Source organism: Simochromis diagramma, unplaced genomic scaffold (genome assembly GCF_900408965.1).
Source record: "Simochromis diagramma unplaced genomic scaffold, fSimDia1.1 OVJJ01000816.1, whole genome shotgun sequence".
In the NCBI taxonomy this organism is placed as follows: domain Eukaryota; kingdom Metazoa; phylum Chordata; class Actinopteri; order Cichliformes; family Cichlidae; genus Simochromis; species Simochromis diagramma.
In genome coordinates, this window is record NW_024386908.1 from 4,826,600 (window position 1) to 4,844,398 (window position 17,799).

The window sequence follows — 17,799 nt, forward strand, 5'->3', positions numbered from 1 at the left end:
TTGGCCTTTTGTGACACAAAACAAAAAAGCTAGAGGTGCCTTAGAAATTTTATTGGTAAAAAAAAGAATGAAATACAACTGTCAATGTTTGTGTTGCAGACTTTAATTTTGCAACAAAACAAATAAAATACAGATTTAGTTAAATTTCTTTAAGTTATAGCTATGCTTTTAGGAAACTGTTAACCAAAAGCACCATTAAGACAAATACAAAATACATGCACTTTGTTTTACACTACCCATGTACTGTCTATAAGCACCTTCCATGTACCTTTTTATTTTTATTTTTTTATAGGGGACCTATTATGCTTGTTTTCCAGCTGCATATTATAATACTTGGACTCTAGAGTAGCTTTGAGTGATTCACAGTTCAAAATAATCATTATTTATCTTGTATTCATCCATTTCCTTTAATAAAACCCTCTCATTAAGTCAACTTTCTTCTGATTGGATGCCATTTACAAATACAAGATTTGTCCCTTAGATGACCATATTAGGATGCCCCCTCTCAGTTAATACTACACAGAGCCGAAGTTGGAAAAACACACTAAAACTAAGTGTTTAGTGCAGTCTGAAGCAGGATTTCATTAATTGAAAACCTTTCCATGTTTAATATGAGCACCCACCATTGTAGCATTATATATGTGATAGAAAACAAGGAAAAGCACAATAGGTCCACTTTAATAGTGGTTTCCACTTGCCTTTGCATTACTTTGATTTGACAACTAACTATTAGAGCCCCCACTCTGAGTTATGAAGGATCATGTGAAGATAGACGATCTGGTCAACTTTTGATAAAACATGTAGAATATTTACAGTTTAGGAACCTTGAAGAAAACCAAAAATTCCAAATAACTTAAAGCTTTTCAATCTGTATACAATGATGTCAGAAAGCACTCCTAAATAGTGACTTTCTTTCCACCTTAAATGACATAAAGTGCCACGTTCCTCATATAAAAATATACTCTTCAAAATGTTTTGTAAGTTATATAAAGCCTAAATAAACATTTCTGAATACATTAAGGGTTCTGTCCAAAAATAGCTTTGAGGCCTTTGATCCTCACATACCCTCTTCCGTGTGGTTGGGGTACATGCCATCCACCCAGGCAGGCCTAAACCGCGCTGGAAGGCCTTGTGTAAGCACAGACCATGAATGTGGAATTCCACGTCTCTGCCGTTCATGGGAATGCTGGATGTATCTGAACCTGATTGCACCTCTATAGAGTTCCAATGAGGCTTACATGGTTTTCACAGAAGTCAAGAGCCTTCCAAAAACAAAACAGTGAACACAGTCAAGACGAGGTGCCGTTCAAACTGACAAGTACGGTGTTTAAAAGTACTTCATGTGTATTTTTCTGCCTCTTTGGTTCTTGGCATAGGAAAGCATCGGCGGTGAGTGTATGTCCATGACCCAACAGCTCCCCAAAGTAACCAATGTCTCATGACATAAAAAAAGAAAACATAACCACGTGAGTGCAAAAAAAAGAGAATAAAGCACTAGTAAGTTGCCCTTTATGGGAGGAAAAAATGGAAAAAGATTATTTTTGCTGTTTAGTTGCTGTAATTGAGCTTCCATATGACAAAACCATTGTGGCCCGCATGAATTAGAGAGAGGAAAAAAAAATGCCAGAGCACGTGAATTTGCTAACCATCCTCTAAGTGTGAAAAATATTTTGACATAAATAATTCATTTTCAGTGTTCAAACTGAGTACAGTGTAGAGCTGAACGCATTCCGCTGCAATCTTACTTCATAGTATTTCCAGTTAGCGTGTTCCAGACGTTTTCCAAGATCCAACAGTCGCCTTTCTCTTCTTCTGTGGAACATCTGTAGGATACGTCACTGATATTATCTTAAAAATCCTTTCACTGTCATGTCACTTTTACTCTAGCATGCAAGCAGTTACGTGTCTTAAATATTTATGTCTGTTGCTCCCAATCAAATTCCACTTTGTTTTCCATTCCAGATGGGATGTCAGAATGTGCAAAATGTAATAAATACCTCCAAAATTCTTCACTTCCAATTCCAGCTTCTCATATTCCCTTCCCTTCGTACCCTTGTCCCTTTTCCCTTCCTTTCTCGGTACCCTGCCTCATTGTTTCCTCACTTGCAAGTAAAAACCTCTGATTTCTCACTGCATGTGTTGCACTTGACGAAACAGCACCAGTGGAACTTGCAGTTGCACTGCCAGACTCGCGTGTAGTGGTGTGTGTTGTGACCCCGACCACAACACATCACGTTACAGCCGTCTGCGAGGCTCGAGGTGCCGTTGCACAGTCTTCCTCTTGTCCCTGTGCTTCCTGTGGCCCTGTCCTCTTCGCAATAGTTGGGAGAGCGCTCCAGGTACACCAGGTCTGTGTCTGTGGGCTTTTGGTAGCCTCGAGCCTGTTTGAGACGCAGGAAGGAGGGTTGGCGAAGCCGCGTGGCTCGAACTGGCTCTACTTGAACTGCATCGCTGTAGCGTTCCTTCAGCAGGTTACCGATCTCTCTGAAATTTGGCAGGGTGATCCAACAGGTCTTAGTAGTACAGGAACCAGATACACCATGACACTTGCACTCTAGCTTCATTCTCTCCTCCAGGATCTGAGCACACAGAGAGTAGATATTAGGTTGGTACACATTAATCATGGTGGTTAAAAGCCTAATCAGTAGGATAAGTAACAATTAACAATAAAACTTGGCAAAGAACTTAAGAAAGAGTATTTTGAAAACACAGGTCTTAGAATAGAAACTCAATGCAATAAAAATTAATTGCACCTGAGATTGCGTACACACAAGAAATCTCATTATCATGAGAACAAACTGAGTAAATCCTTGACTTCCAGTTGGCCTAACTGCCGGAACATACCCCACTCAAAATAAGTTAACTGAACATTTGGTCATCAAAGTCAGTTAAACGTCATGGATATAAACTTGCCCATTTAGAAAGCAAAAACCATTCTGATTTAATCTGCTTTAGTGCCAATGAAAGTGACAACAGGTGCACTGGAGAGCCAACAAGACAGTCGCCACAAAGGGAATGGTTTTGTAGGTGCTGGCCACAGACCATTCCTCTCTCCTCATCCCACCTGACTGAATTTTCTTCAGTTTTGGCTACTGCTAGTGTCCTCGGTGGTTCTTGTGGGTGCTGGTACGTAAATCCTAACCCATTCAGGGTTGATCCATCCAAGAAGGGTTGCTGTATTTCCCAGCACACTCTCAACAATGTGGAGGAGATACCAGGAGATGGACCGTTACGCGAGGAGAGCTGGACACGGTTGTGTAAGAACATCAACGCACTAGCAGGTCTGGTATCTGCTCCTTTGTATGAAGAGGTGCAGGAAGTTCACTGCCAGAGCCCTATAACATGAACATGAAAGCTATTTATGCATGTTTTTCTGAGCAAACCCTGTCACACTGAGCACATGTGACAGATGCAGAAGAGTATGGAACTGGTGTGGCAAACGTTACGCTGCCTGCAACATCATATACAGGGATGAGGATAAGGAGACAGCAATGGTCTGGGGGCATCACCTGCAAAACCATTCCCTTTTCGAGGATCGTCTCCACATGTTATCACTTTGATTTTAATCAAAGCAGATAAATTCATTCAAAGTGGTTCATGCTTCATAACTGAAACTTTAACTGATTTTTGTGTTATACTATGATAATGAAGTGTTCCCTTAATTCTTTTTTTTTTTTTAGCAGTGTTGATCCCCCACAGCCCTTTTAATGTTGAAGCTATGGGCTGTCTGTCTGCTTGGCTGCTTTATGGCTTCTTATAGAGTAGAATTGCCAAAGGAATTGAAAAATAGGTTGGAAAAACATGGAGAAAGATCAGTAACCGACTCAAAAGCAGTCAAAACACAGCTGCAGCACTAATCAAGAGTAACAGAGCCAGCCATAGTGCCACTAACCTCCTGAAATGTCACCACAGACCATAGTCTGTAGACTAGTTAAAATCTGAGAGGTAATTTTTGAGCCTCTGTTTATCTTATCAGTGAAAGTCAGAGTTTGTATGACATCTGAGACAGTGCGAAAGGACGGTGCACGCTCTAAGGATGACTTCCAAAAAAGGTCCTGCTTGCTCTTCCACACAAAAATTAGTTTTAGGAGAGCATTCTTTGGTCAGATGAAGCCAGATACATTTATTTGCCTTAGATAGGTTCCAATGTGTTTGGCGCAAACTCGTCCGGGACCCCCACACCAGCAGTGAAGCTCCAAGGTGATACGGGGCTGAATGAATGCAAAGGAGGTTGAAGAGATGACATTTATAGATGGGCCATGGCTACCCGTGGAAATCCCAAAATACCGGCTGACAAAATGACTGGCAGAAGACGAATATTCCAGCATGATAATCATCCAAAGCACACAAAAGTTTCTAAAGGAAGGAAAACTCAAAACTATGACCAGGCCAAGTATATTGCCTGATTGGAATCCAGCAGAACACCAACAGCTGAAAGAACGGCACAGCATCTCATCAGAAATCTGTGTGACACCGATATTCTTCATGCCAAAACGGATCGAATCTGTTATTAAAAGTTGCTGCTCTGGTTTCCTGTATTTTGAATAGAATCGGCCTGTTTTTAATTTCACATGAGAACAAACACTTGACCATTCAACTTAAAAGTAAGCAGCTAGTACAAGTTCATCATTTTGAATAATTCGACATTTAATTGACGTTGCGCGGGGGTGTACACACTTCTGTGTGTTGCAAATGGTCATTTTAAATTTGCAGGTCCATTGCTTAAAATGCTTAATAGCATTCGCTCGGCCTTCAAGTCTGTCTGTTCTGGTGAGCTGGGTTTTCTGTGGGCACTTCAACTTTCAGCACAGCAACATATAGGCCAACTTTATGTCAAAACCTGGGGAAAATAACTCATATCCCCGAACTGTAGTCTCTAATTAACTTTACCTTTGCTGAGACCACAGAATAGCATGTCAGCCCGAGAAAACTGACCAGAGCCGTTGTGCAACCATGCATGTATAGAGTTACATTGTGGTTTGAGCCAGATTTATATTATATTGCCATACAAATATTTTCAGATGACAAAATTGACAGGTGACTGTTTGCCTTGGTGACCGAGCTGTATTTTGTTTTCGATGCATTTTCAATGTGAGATGACTTAAAGCTCATAATTACATCATGTTGTAACTTGTTTGTCTACAGCTCTGGTCTTAAGAGAAACTCTGTCTTTCCCCTCGTGGTTATCGCATTTTTGGAAGTCCCTCCGGTCGGTTCAGTATTTGTGGTGGCGCAGAAGTGTGGTCTTTGGTGCTGCCGCTGAGAAAGAGGGCGGGGGATAATATCCTCAACTCTGACTTAATGCTTAGTAATTCAGTGAATGGGCTGTAGGCCTGTGGCACAGCTCCTTTTGGGAGTCGTCCTTACCAACCCTCACATTTTATGTCACACATTGTTTAATTATTATTTGCTTTATTGTTTAGTTTACAACTGGTCAGATAGAGTTTTGTGATCATGTGTTACCTTTCGCCCGGCCTCATTGTTGTGCAGGTTCATCAGCCTCCGGGCGTTTTTCTTGATCTCGCGGGCGTCCATGAAACGCCGCGAAAACTCCACGCCGTATTTGACATCAGCTGAGCAGCCTCCCCATTTCCAGCCCTCCTCCTGGTCATTGTAGCCCTGCTTGTCCTGGTCACAACCACACTGGCTCAGATTGCCTTGGCTACACGCTGCGGTTACTGCATGGGCAACTCCAGCAGCCGTGATGGCATAAGTGAACGCTGCTTCCCTGCTGCCTGAAGAAATAGAATCATGTTAATATACCGAATCCATTGTTATTCCAATATTAGGTTCATAGAGATGCTGATGGGCGTGAAGGAGGCCATCATTAGTCTGAAAAACCAGACCTATCAGAGAGACAGCAGAAACTTTAGGAGTGGCCAAATCAGCAACCTGGTTCACTCTTAAACAGAATAAATGCACTGGCCAGTTCAGCAACACCAAAACCAACACAGAAGAAAACTGAAATATATGTTTACGTGGTCAAGAAAAACCTCTTCACAACTTCACAACAAAGTCAAGAACAGGTGGACCTGTTGCTGTTGTCAAAGTCTACAGTCAAGAGATGCAAAAATCGAAGAATCAGAGCGTTTACACTAAGGTGCAGATTGGTTAGGAAGACCAGATTAGACTTTCCCAAAAAACATCAAAAGAAACCTGCAGAGTTCTGGGAAAGAAATCACTGGACAAATGAAACCAAGATGAATTTGTACCAGAATGATGGGAGGAGAAAAGTATGCAGAAGGAAAGGAACAGCTCATGATCGAAGCGTACCACACTATCAATCAAACATGGTGGAGGCATTGTTATGGTATACTGCAAAAGCAACCCAAGAGTTTCTCCAGGCAAAGAGAATGGGCAAATCAGTCACCTGATCTTAATGTAGTGGAACATACCTTTCAGCTCATGAGGACACATCTGAAGGGATTTTTAACATTTCTACTTGAAAAACTGAATTGAACTGACCATTGAAAGATTTAACAGAGAACCCTTCAATACTATATTCATTTTTATCAAGGCAGCAACCTGACAAGATGTCAGAAAGACATTATTCTCTGTCTTTCTGACATCTTTTCAAATGCTCTTAGCAAAAAGTGTTACTATCAGGAAAAAGTTGGGCTTAAAGACAATATAGCATTCAGCATTTCTGGACTGTGGCCCATGTTTGTAAGCTTAAAGGCTTTTGTCTTGACCCATTGAAAGTCACTTCTGATGTACTGATTCCTTGACACTACCAAGTCACTCCTTTTAGCTAATTAGCCCTCTGCTCAATTAGAGGTTATGCAGACCTATGGTAGAATTACCATGAGGTCACCAAACCGCTTAAGATCTATTTTCTCGGGATACCTTTAAGCTTCAAGGATTCCTCCTATTAGGCTTTCAAGGGGTAAAGAGTTAAATCAGGACCTCTCCAAAACTAGCGTTCTTTTTTGAAAAAAAAGAAAAAAATCATTTGAAAACACATTTTATGTTTTTGGCTTTTAAACTAGGCTGAATATTTGGCATTTGCATATACTTGTCTTGTTTTAACTTTTCCTTTTTATTATTATTTTATTCTCTTTTAGCTGTGAAGTCTGTCCTAAGGTCCGTCCAAGTAAAGCTTGGTCACCGTGCATGCTTTGTAGTGTCCTTCTTCTTTTTTGTAATGATTTGATTTGACTTGACGTCAAATAACACGCAAGGCAAAAATAAAAGAAAACACTTCTGTGTGGGCAGACAAAAGGCCTTTCAATTTTATGAGGTTACCCCAGCAGCCAAACATTTGTTGCATTTCACGACAAGTTCTCTAGTCCCTCGTTTCCAGCTTTCCGGAAAAGGCAAAAGCCCTCAAAATGTATTGAAGTGCAAAGCTGGGTTGCTGCTCTTTGGCTTTAGAGAAAAAAAATATTCACTGCTTTAAGGACATGATTAAATATGAAGGAGAGCAGTGGTGTATAACAGTATTTGTTAATGCCTTCCGTAAATTTACTGTAAGAGGCAAAATAATGAGCCTAAGAGTAAAGGCACAGTTTCATAACTCCATCTTTTCTCCGTAAGCCTTGTTTCATGCTCCATCGCTGATCTGCACAGTTAGTCGGTAACTGTTGAAGCAGTGATCACCATGGTGAAGAAAACACAAGTGACATCTACTGGCTGACTGGAGGAGCTTTTTTTTTTCTTTAAAGATCAGCACTCGCAGTTACTTTGCTTAATGTTTTTCATCAATGGGATTTCTCACGCAGCTCAAGTGTCATTCTGTCTCTGTCTTAGGCGGTCCGCATCATTCCAGCAAATGATACCGCTGTGTGTTGCATGTTGAAATAATCTGTGGCCAGGCTCGACTGAGATGTGCCCATTTCCAAGCTTTTTGCGTGTCACCAATTGAACTTCAGAATAAACACGTTGATATTTATGGGGTGGGGGAGGGGGGCAGAAAGGGGATGGATTTATTGGCACAGAAGCTGGTAACAGGATATCCCCGCTCACCAATCAGGATAATGCCGGGCCTCCGTTCTTCTGAGCAGCCCCAGAGTATTAATCCATGGCGTCTCTGGTGGAGGCGATTCTAATGGCGCGCCTCCAACCTGACAAACTCGCTCTCGCAAACCATCAGGCCTGCGGTTCGCTCGTTCCATAACTCAAAACAAACTCTTTAGTCGTCTCTCATCAGGCTGAATCTGCGACCCATTCGGATATATTGTATGGTTGAGTCTTTCTCCAGGCATCAGGCGCATTCAATAGCCAAACAGCCATCTCTTCGCACTGTGATTTGTTTTGATTGTACAGCAGTGCATGCAGGGTTCCATTGTTGCCATCCAGCTCCTGGAGCTGACTTCAATTAGTGGTTTTGCATGAATTTCGCTGGTCTTTCTCAACATTTAATGAGTTCACAGGCTCAGCAGGTCAATCAAATAAAGTGGTGGATGGCACATTGGCCACATGAGAGGGGGCTAAGACCCTAGCTCACATTTCTGTCTTTAAGACTAAAGAAAATGGGTAAGAATCAGGTGACAGATGTGTGTGATTTTACAAGAAATTATTTTACAACCCCCCCCCCCCCCAAAATATCTAGAAAGCTCACACATTTGTTGCAGCCTGCTAACTAGTTTACTTCTTATTAAAATAAAGTCTTTTAATTGTTCCTCATGGAAAGGGCGCGAGGATCAAAGTAAGGTCTGAGTCTGAGTCTTGTTCACACACCACAAAAGAAAAGAGACATTTCCTCTGACAAAAGAAATAAAGCGATCCAGACGTCTCGTCTGCCCGTCTCCCATGTTGAAGAAAGTGATTGCTCCCAGAGATGCTAGATTAAACGTGCATCCAAACCCACAGCGAGACCGCAACAAAACAGCTCCAACTACAATGTGATTTACATGAGAGGTTCACATTAGGAGCAAACACGCTCCTGTGAGGAATAAAACTGGGAAGAATGTGGACTAAAAGCGGGGAGGTGTGTTTGTGTCTGTGTTTATGCATCGCTTTCAGAGATGGACCTAAAGCGAGGCTTCACAGAGAAAGTCTTTGCCCCATCAACCACGATGCATGGCAAGCAGAGTCGCTTAAATCCCCTTTGGGAATACTAGCAAAGCCGTTAGAGTTGGAGTTTGTTCATTCATTGTTCTCGTGTGTGGAGCTCCAAACAGAAATGCCTTCATCAGTGCTCCAACTTTTTCCTCACAGCGCTGACAATAGTGACAGGATGTTCAAAGGCAACACTAGAAGAATGAGAAGAGATTCTCGTGGCAAGAAGAATGGCTTCGTCTACGCGCTGATGTTCAACTTTCAGTGATGGGAAATCTTGGCTGGGCTTGGTTTGAACAGTCCACCTGTTATCACATCTATCATTTCCACCTGTTGGACCTTATTTAATTTAATCAGACTGTTGTAAAATGTTAGCCAATAAACTTTCTTCTATCACCTTTTTACTCTCAATAGGTCATATTATATTAAATATTGTCAATCTGTACTTGATACTATATCAGTATCTCAAACACCCCTGTCTCGTCCTTGAAGCCGTTCAGTCTCAGCCTACTTTTCACATATTCTACAATCTACAAGCAGCAACCTCCATGGTAGAACTGGAAGTGTAAAACACTGCTGTTCCTCTAAAGGCCACTAGGGGCTGACTCCAAAAGATACTCATGGTGAATAAGTCAGAAATTGTGATTTGGAATTTTTTTGTGGAAAACCCCCTCAACTTGGATTTACCATTCAGAAAAGTCGGAGCAGACCAACATACCCTGAGATGGCAGCAATAAACATAAACAGTAGAAAAACGGTAAACTTCTCATCTGTACTACCACTATTCTGTATTTTTGACTCACTAAATAAGCATTTTCAGAGCACTCAGGCTCTATCCATGAATGTGTTTTGTAACACAAAACAAATATATGCATTATGCAGTGTTGCTAGTAATACCTGCATGGCTCTACCTTGCTAAGAACCAAAACAAATGCTGTTTTTCCTGTCTTTTTCTGGAATGTGCTAACTCTGGAGTGATGTCACTCCCAAGTTTTGACATTCGAGTGCCGAGGTATCTAGAACGCATACATCAGTCCATACTGACTCGGTTTTGAAATAACCAGCATTAAAGATGAAATTAACAATGTTTAGAGCATGATACGAAACACGGATTAAGTCTCTAAAGCCAATTTTCCTCTTCATAACAACTGTCGGAAAGCAGAATATTTCCTAACTCACCTGTTTGGATCTTTTTAAGACTTAAAATTTGGGACACGGCCTCTTTGATTGAAACGAGCATTGACAAAGGATTCTGATTCTAGTTATCTTGGGATTAACTGACAAACTATTTTGGCCAGCTGTGATGTCTATCTCATGAAATATTTTTTGCTTCAGTATTAGAAATTTAAATTCTAGCATATGTTAGTTAGCACAGATTTTGCAGGTTCGTATAGCAGTATATTTTGTGGCTGTAGCTTGCTAACCAAGTATGCTACCATTAGCTGATAACTTATTTATTGACTTGCTTGTCTTTATGTAGTCACCTCTGGCTCAAAAAATCCAACATGGTGCAAGCAAAACAAAAACGTATCTACAATCTTTAGGTAACCATGCAGTGGCTGCCTCCATCTTTTGGATACAGTCTATGTGTCTATGCAGAGAAAAACTGTTAATACTTCTTGTAGAAGCTGACTTTCAACCAGACTGACCTACTCTCAGCTCTTGTCCAAACACGGTCCTCTCTCCCAGGGCTGAGCAGTTCCACCGGCCGTAGCGGAACTGGTACTGACACTCGTTGATGCCCAGCTGGGCACCTTCACCAATGACGATGATGGCATCGGGGCGACTCTGACAGAGGGCTCTCTGACGTGGGGCCAGTCCAGGTATCTTGTTGCAGATGATGTTGGCACCCAGAGCTACCACAGAAGACAACGCCCTAGGCAGAGAGTAATGGGGCTTAGTGAGAGAGAACAATAGAAATTATGGAACTGAAATCTGAGTGAAATCAGAAAGATTTGAATTCTTCCCCCAACTTAAACCTTGCTTGGGTATCAAGATGTTATTGTCAAGAGGAGAAATGGGTACATTTGTCAAGATAACTAAATAAAAACACAAGTCTCATCATGTTTGATTTAATGGACTCTTATATAGACATAAGGAAGTGCCGTATTTAATTAGAAAAACTGGTTTTCAAATTCAGACATTTCTGTCCACCTCTCTTTCTCTATATTATATAAAACATGAACCAGCACAGCTACTTTAAGGCTTCAGAACCTGCCCTTAATATGAATGAGAGGCATGTATGGTGCAGCAATCATTCTCTCTGTGAGGGTCTGGGTCTTTTAATGTTGTAAGAAAAGAGCTCATTACATAGGCCTGGGCCTGTGGGCAAAGCGTGGAGTAATCCAAAAATGAGGCTTTTCCATATGCTGCTTTCCAATTATGGCCCTTGTCTGACGAGGTGCTTCTATGACAAAGTGGTTCTGGTGTAATGTGTAAATCCACGAGGGCAGGTCATCTCATCAGCGGCGCACACACTAGGACGTGCACAAATCTTGCCGATTAAATATTGGCTACATGCATACACTCAAGCGAATTCATTCAATCTTTATGACTCAATATGAGACGGAAAATGACACACGTGGCCATATGTTGAAGGAAAAATCCACAGCTCTTGTTCCTTGGCAGTCTATGATAGGATAAAATGAAATTAACTGTACGTCACAAATCACGCATTTCCTCCCCATGTTTCCCGTATATTGAGGGACTGGATAGTCCAAATTTCATTTTACCCCACTTTCTAAAATAAAATCTCTGCCACACCAGAACGAGATGCAAGCACGAGTCGGATTTCTTCATTTTGCAAAGTCAAATGCTGAGCTAAAAATAATAATCATCATAATAAAAAAAAAAAAATCAGCTGTAATAAACACCTGCACTAAAAACAAAACAAAACTTCGCTCTCTCTTAGTCCAATTTCCCTGTGCGTAATTGGCTAATTTGCGCACAAGGCACTACTACCTGCTGGAGAAATTACATGTGTTCATTCAGAAGAAACCTACAGGTAGCTACCGCTGGTGAGGATGAGGAAGATCTGTGGGTAGTAGACGGACAGCAGCGCACTGCGAGATGAGATGATGAGCATGGTTGCGCATTGAACACAGCTTGATTTGCTCGCTTGGGTTTAAGAAAAAAAGGGAGAAGAAGAATTGAGAACAAATGTATCCTTTTTTTTAGAGTCCACGCAAATGCAGAGCTGTTCGCCTTCTTTAGCTAACGGAGCCGTGGCTGTCGGCGGCTGTTCCCAGCTCCGCTATCCGTGTGTTGTTGGAGATGAGAGTCTGCATCCCTCGGCCGATGTGCGCTCTGCCACCTGGACTGAAAGCGGGCTAGGTGTTAAAGGCGAGAGAGAGAGAGAGGAGAGAGGGTAGGGAGGGGGGGAGGCAGATGGGATTCCGGATGTCCGGATGCGTCTCCAAAAGTGAGACTGTTATAGTATTTGGAGGGGAGAGAGACGGTGGCCTTTTTTCCCCGGTGCACCAGCCCCCGGGATGAGGCTGCATACCCTGCATCCTTCTGTGTCCCACCCCCTACACACCTCCTACCCACGTCCACGCCTCTCCCACCCTGCTCTCTTTCTCGCGTTTTTTAAAATATATTTTTTTAAGGTTTTTTTTGTTTGTTTGGGTTTTTTTTTTGTGGCAGTCAATAGTTAAATGTGTTTCTCGTTATTCCTTTTTGTCCTCATCCCCCCTTTGTGCTCGGACCCGTGACCACTTCAGGGTTACAGTTAAGTCCAGCACATCCAAAACTCAACCAGTAATATTGTTAACTCTGAAAAACAACAATGCCAGTGAATAACTGCATATTTGAATTACCCAAAATTGGTTTCAGCGTTTTAAAAATAATAATCTTCTGGGTTTTTGGCAGTGTATATACATATATATTTTTATTCTTATTTTTTTTATTTATTTATTTTTTTGGAATAGCTTTTTAGCGACTGTCTGTGGGTATCACCAAACAAATGGCTTTAATAACCATTACTTGCACTCCCAAAGAGACTTAACTCTTGGAGTTCCAGTTTCTCTCAGCTGGTTGGTGTTTGCTGAAATGCTTCAGATTTGCAGTGTCTCCGACTCTTCAAGCTTCCAGCTGTGTTGTGGTTGTACCCTCCGACAACACGCCCTCATGTGGTGACATGAAGGAACAATGTCACTCAGCTACATAACCGGTGCCAGAATGCGCAGCAGTTGGTGTTGCATCTGCAGAGTTACAGAGAACTGCTGTAACTGTTTAACAAAAGAGGTTTATAGATTAGTTTTCAGTGTGGGCAAGCAGAAAATAAAGATACTGATTAATCAGGACAATTTTCTGTGTGGTGAATGCATGCAGGAGTGCAAACAAGGGCAAACACTTGTACTTAAAAGTGCTGTGAAAACAAAAGGAGCTGCGTCTACCTTTAAAAGATCTTCACCAGCACTCGGGCTAGGCTTTATAGGTCTGTCTCACAGACTGGACGGAGAGGAGGGGAGAGGATAAAGTGCATATTTTCCTGGCTTGCTGACATTTTGCAGGCCGAAATGGAGCCTTTCAAAGATTTACTTGAACTGATGAAATGACCACAAGGAGATAATATTGATAGAAATCTGTTACTGAACAGGGTATCAATCATGTGAACAAAACTAAGTGGAGTAATTGAGGGTATTTTTGTGGAAATGAACCGCTTAATTTAAATTCCCTGTGGCAACCGGCGAAAGATAGCAGTGATTCAAATAAAATACCTTTCATTCCTTGGCTCGTGTCAGATGGGCCTGATGGTTGTGCCCACTCAGACTGTGTGTGTGTGTGTAACTTTAGCTGCAGGCAGATATAATGTAGCTACATGCAGCCTTTCCTGTAAACTGGACCTTTCTGTGTATGTGTTCAACACTTTTTCCCTGTCTCATGCTCCCTCGCCCTCTCTCTTTCTGTCTAAATAATCCCCCTAAAACCACAATTTCCAAAGCCAAGATAGCACTTACACAGCATGCACTCAGTGTCCTGGCGCTCGCGCGGCAATATCTGTTTCTTTTCATATTTCTGAGCAGAAGGCGAGGTGAACGGGGAGACACGGGAAGCACGGGGCCACGCAGGAATTCCTCATCCACAGCTGAAGCTCGAGTTTGTGATGTCAGCGACTCGAAATCAGACGGAATTTTGGTGCGATTGTGTCAAGAGTTTGACGGGAACTGATTTTGTGGAATTGTTCACGTCATTTACGATGAGCGGCGGATCTGGAAGTCAGGCGGGGAGGGAGCAGCGGAGGGCTCGAGCTGGAAGCAGGCCTGAAAAGTCCACATTATTCATAGTGTCTGCAGGGCTCTGAGGGATTTTGGGCCTTTCTTTTCCTTAAACCCCAAATCCTAGATGTCAATGAAACAATATTGTAAAATATAATATTAATCATTTGACAAATTATCTTACATTTTTCTGAACAATAGCAAACACACACAGGATCACACTCAGAGCACCAAATTCATGTGAAACTGCTTCACAGTCACCATGCCAGTCTGAGTTGACTCAGTGTAGCCAATCTTATCCTTAATGTCTTTCTGAGCTTCATCACCAGCATTAAAACATCACTGCAACCTCTCTATTTATATACCACCTCCACCAGACATGTCACATCCATTCCTTCAGAGGATGAAATGTGTCCCTGCCTTAACGTTGCCTTTCACAGCATTTCATTCTGCTCCTTGTGTGCTAAATTTCTCTCTCTAACTTAAAAGTAAACTGTATAGAAGAAGGTACTTTTTCTAATGAAATGTAAACTATTGGTGGGTAAAGATGTCGACATTTTCTACTTCATGAAGATAGTTATGTTGCAAGTTTTTCCCCACATCTTTTTTTTACAAGTCCCAGACAGTGATAGTGTGATGCTTTAGCCCAGCAGGGAGGAAAGTGATATATTGTTTTATTTCTAGAAGCTTTGGATGGCTTAGCAATCATCCAAAGTATGTGTCCACCGTCTTTTCTCTTTCTGAGGGGAGCTATTGCTGTCTGAGAGATCTTCTGCCCAGTATAATGAACCCTGTGTGTTATTTTACATCCAATAAGCTGTTTGTTGGTGTTGTTGCTCATATAGACAGTGTATTAGTTGGGAGGGACTGATAAATTGTGCATCTATTGTACTGTAGCTCTGGATATTGGGCATTGATTGCTATTATTTTTTTAAAGTGGTATTTTGGGGGATTTTTTGTGACAATGACTGTTCAAAGTGACAATAAGAGACGCATAAAATAGCTCAGCTTCTATTAAAAAACATCTTTGCTTTGTGTTGTACACATAAAATCCTCCATGACTTTCTTTTAATAAATGTACTGCTGTGCTGAAGCCAGGGACCCACTCCCACCAGATAATAATGAGGAGGAGCAGATCCCCAGTGGAGGTCTACCTGGAGGCCTAACCCTACTAACACTTCTTTCTTCCTAGAAAAATAAAGGTGAACCTAAACTATGTGTTCATTCTTGTACCTACCATGAATCCAAGTTTATATTTAAGCTTCGTAGCTTTCCAGGAACTATAAAAATACAGCTACGGGACATTTTTAGACTGTGTGACACATCATCATGAGGCCACAAATCAATCCCATGATTAGTGTTATTACTCTGACATTGTACATTTTTTGATGATGCCAACATCGTGACAGCGCGGGGTTGGGAAGGTAGGTTGGGTAAAATACTGACTTGCCAGCCTTATATGTAAAATGTGACATTTGAGCTCATAGGAAAAGACAGGCATCAAAGAGCTCGGTTCAACATATGGCATGTGTCTCTGATCTGCTAAGACAAACTGATGGGTTCAATTTGTTTAGCTCAGACAAGTGCATATGGGCCATTTTAACTCACTGCTACATGCAACTCGAGTGACTTTAAAGCTTAACCGCAATGTCAGAGGCATTGTTTAGACCCTAATAATGCGAGACAAACACATGGTGCTTATATGTGTAATGGGGTAAGACGCATGAGAGAATGCACAAAAGATCTGAGGCGCGGTTGGTGAAATGAATATGACCCCCTGCACTGTGAAGGGTTTTCAGAGATAAAAAAGGCACAGCCAGGCCTGGGGGTGAAGAAGCAAGAGAGTATTTACGACACAGCTACAAGAAACTACTTTGTAATCAAATCTAATTTACACCGTCCTGAGTATCCCCCAAAACTCGACAGCTGACAGGAGGGGAAATTATTTCCACGTTGACGGGCGACATTTCTACTTTTTCGCGCAGTCGTTGCCTTCGAAGCATCTTGAACCTTTTTCCAGAGCAGATTATGGCAGGGCTGTGTTTTTTAACGGTGACACGAGGGACATAAACGCCTTCAGAAATGATCTCTTTTATGTAAAGAAGATTTATGGGTTTTTTGGGTGCACAAATGCACGTTTCAAGCTGTAAACATGTTGCAGATGTGGGGGGAAAGGCTAGATGGCGGGAAGGGTTTCGAATTCACCACCATGAGAAGCTAAAAAGGGGAGAATTTTATCCTTATGAGTTTGTAATTTAAAGAAACAAGAGACTAACAGGTTCTGTTTTAAAATCTTATTGTTATTTCAAAAATATGAATTGCTTGGAATCGCTGCAACACTGCCAAGATTTTTGCAACAATCTGCTCGCTAATGACTGAAGTGGAAGCTTTATGTACTTTTATGCTGTAGCAATCATGCAGCGTTTTTATTCCCAAGTATTTATTCTAATTCTACTTGTTTTGTTTTGTTTTTTCCCCAAGACTTTTCCCCTTTTTCCGTTTTCAAATGGCTTCTTCTATCTGTCCTTACCCAGCTAGAGCTGCAGAGGGAGACAAAGGACCAGAGAAGCTCTCACTTCAGGTCAAACCTCTCTGGCTTGGGTCAAGCTTGTCCTCTTCCCACCAGCACTCTGGTCTTTCACACAAAAAAGCAGATCCCCTACTTTTTGATATAGAACAAACTTTACTTTAACCACTGTTTCCTTATTTCATTGCAGCACTGTCGGTCCCCCCACTGTTTAGATTCTAATGAACATTAAGCAACGCGCAGCTGAGAAAATTCCTCTTTCTGATTCTGCCGATATTGTTTCACGTGTCCGGCGATTATTCAGCGAGCTTGGTGTGGTTCAGTGTCACTAGTAATGTTGTGTGTGTCTGACATCCTCAAGGGGGCTCTTTACTCCCTTGTTTCAACGCCGTACATCCACCCCCATCATCCCCACCACCCCTCAGTCGTTCCACCATCTTGGTTCCTGCCATCAGAATTTCAAAATTTAACGGTCGTGTTTATTTGTGCGCCTTTAGTGAACATATATTCCACTTCTCACAAAGTCCCCCCGCTGAGCACACAAAAGCAAGCACTTTTTGACAAAATTGAAATATTTGTGCACTCTATTTAACCATCAGCTAAAGGAGCAAAGACCTGGAATTTAGTAAAATGTATCGGAAATTAAAAGAGCAGCGTGTGTGTGTGTGTGTGTGTGTGTGTGTGGAGCCACCTTCACCAAAACTTTGGTTTACTTGTTTCTCTGATAGAAACACGAGCCTGTTATTAGAAATTGACAGTGGGTTTTGGTTTCTATCGGATCTGCTGGTGTCTACAGCAGCTACACAAACAAACTGAATTCACACAAAGTGCTCTCTGAATGCAAACTCCAACTGCCCTGCAGTTCCACACAGTGGCATTTTGCAACTTTGTATCTCCTAAACAATTATGCTTATTAGTATGATTTTTTTTTTTCAAAAGTGCTAATCCATGAACATCCACAGAAAAATAAAGCAAGGACAAAAAAAAAGAAAAGAAAAAAAGGCGGAGGTCATACGTGGTGGTCATCGGGGTTCGTCTTCCCCCTCTGTGTAA

General features: G+C 41.7%; 1 protein-coding gene across 1 annotated transcript; it reads right to left on the reverse strand.

The window, feature by feature from the left end:
• Window positions 1–123: 123 nt before the first annotated feature.
• wnt7ba (wingless-type MMTV integration site family, member 7Ba) lies at window positions 124–13,512 on the reverse strand. Its single transcript, XM_040035076.1, has 4 exons — window positions 12,003–13,512; window positions 10,650–10,876; window positions 5,464–5,735; window positions 124–2,579 (listed from the first exon to the last, which is right to left on the reverse strand). The coding sequence occupies exons 1-4, from the start codon at window positions 12,083–12,085 to the stop codon at window positions 2,100–2,102; spliced, it is 1,062 nt and encodes a 353-aa protein (XP_039891010.1). The 5' UTR covers window positions 12,086–13,512; the 3' UTR covers window positions 124–2,099.
• Between the last annotated feature and the right edge of the window lie 4,287 nt (window positions 13,513–17,799).

What these genes read in the sequence shown, in the direction of transcription:
- wnt7ba (XM_040035076.1), bottom strand. Translation starts at nt 12,085, where the DNA reads ATGCTCATCATCTCATCTCGCAGTGCGCTGCTGTCCGTCTACTACCCA. An exon ending in TGGACAAGAGCTGAGAGTAG is followed by an intron (nt 5,736 to 10,649) that starts GTCAGTCTGGTT and finishes CTATTTCTTCAG; the next exon opens with GCAGCAGGGAAGCAGCGTTC. An exon ending in ACAATGAGGCCGGGCGAAAG is followed by an intron (nt 2,580 to 5,463) that starts GTAACACATGAT and finishes CTGTGTGCTCAG; the next exon opens with ATCCTGGAGGAGAGAATGAA.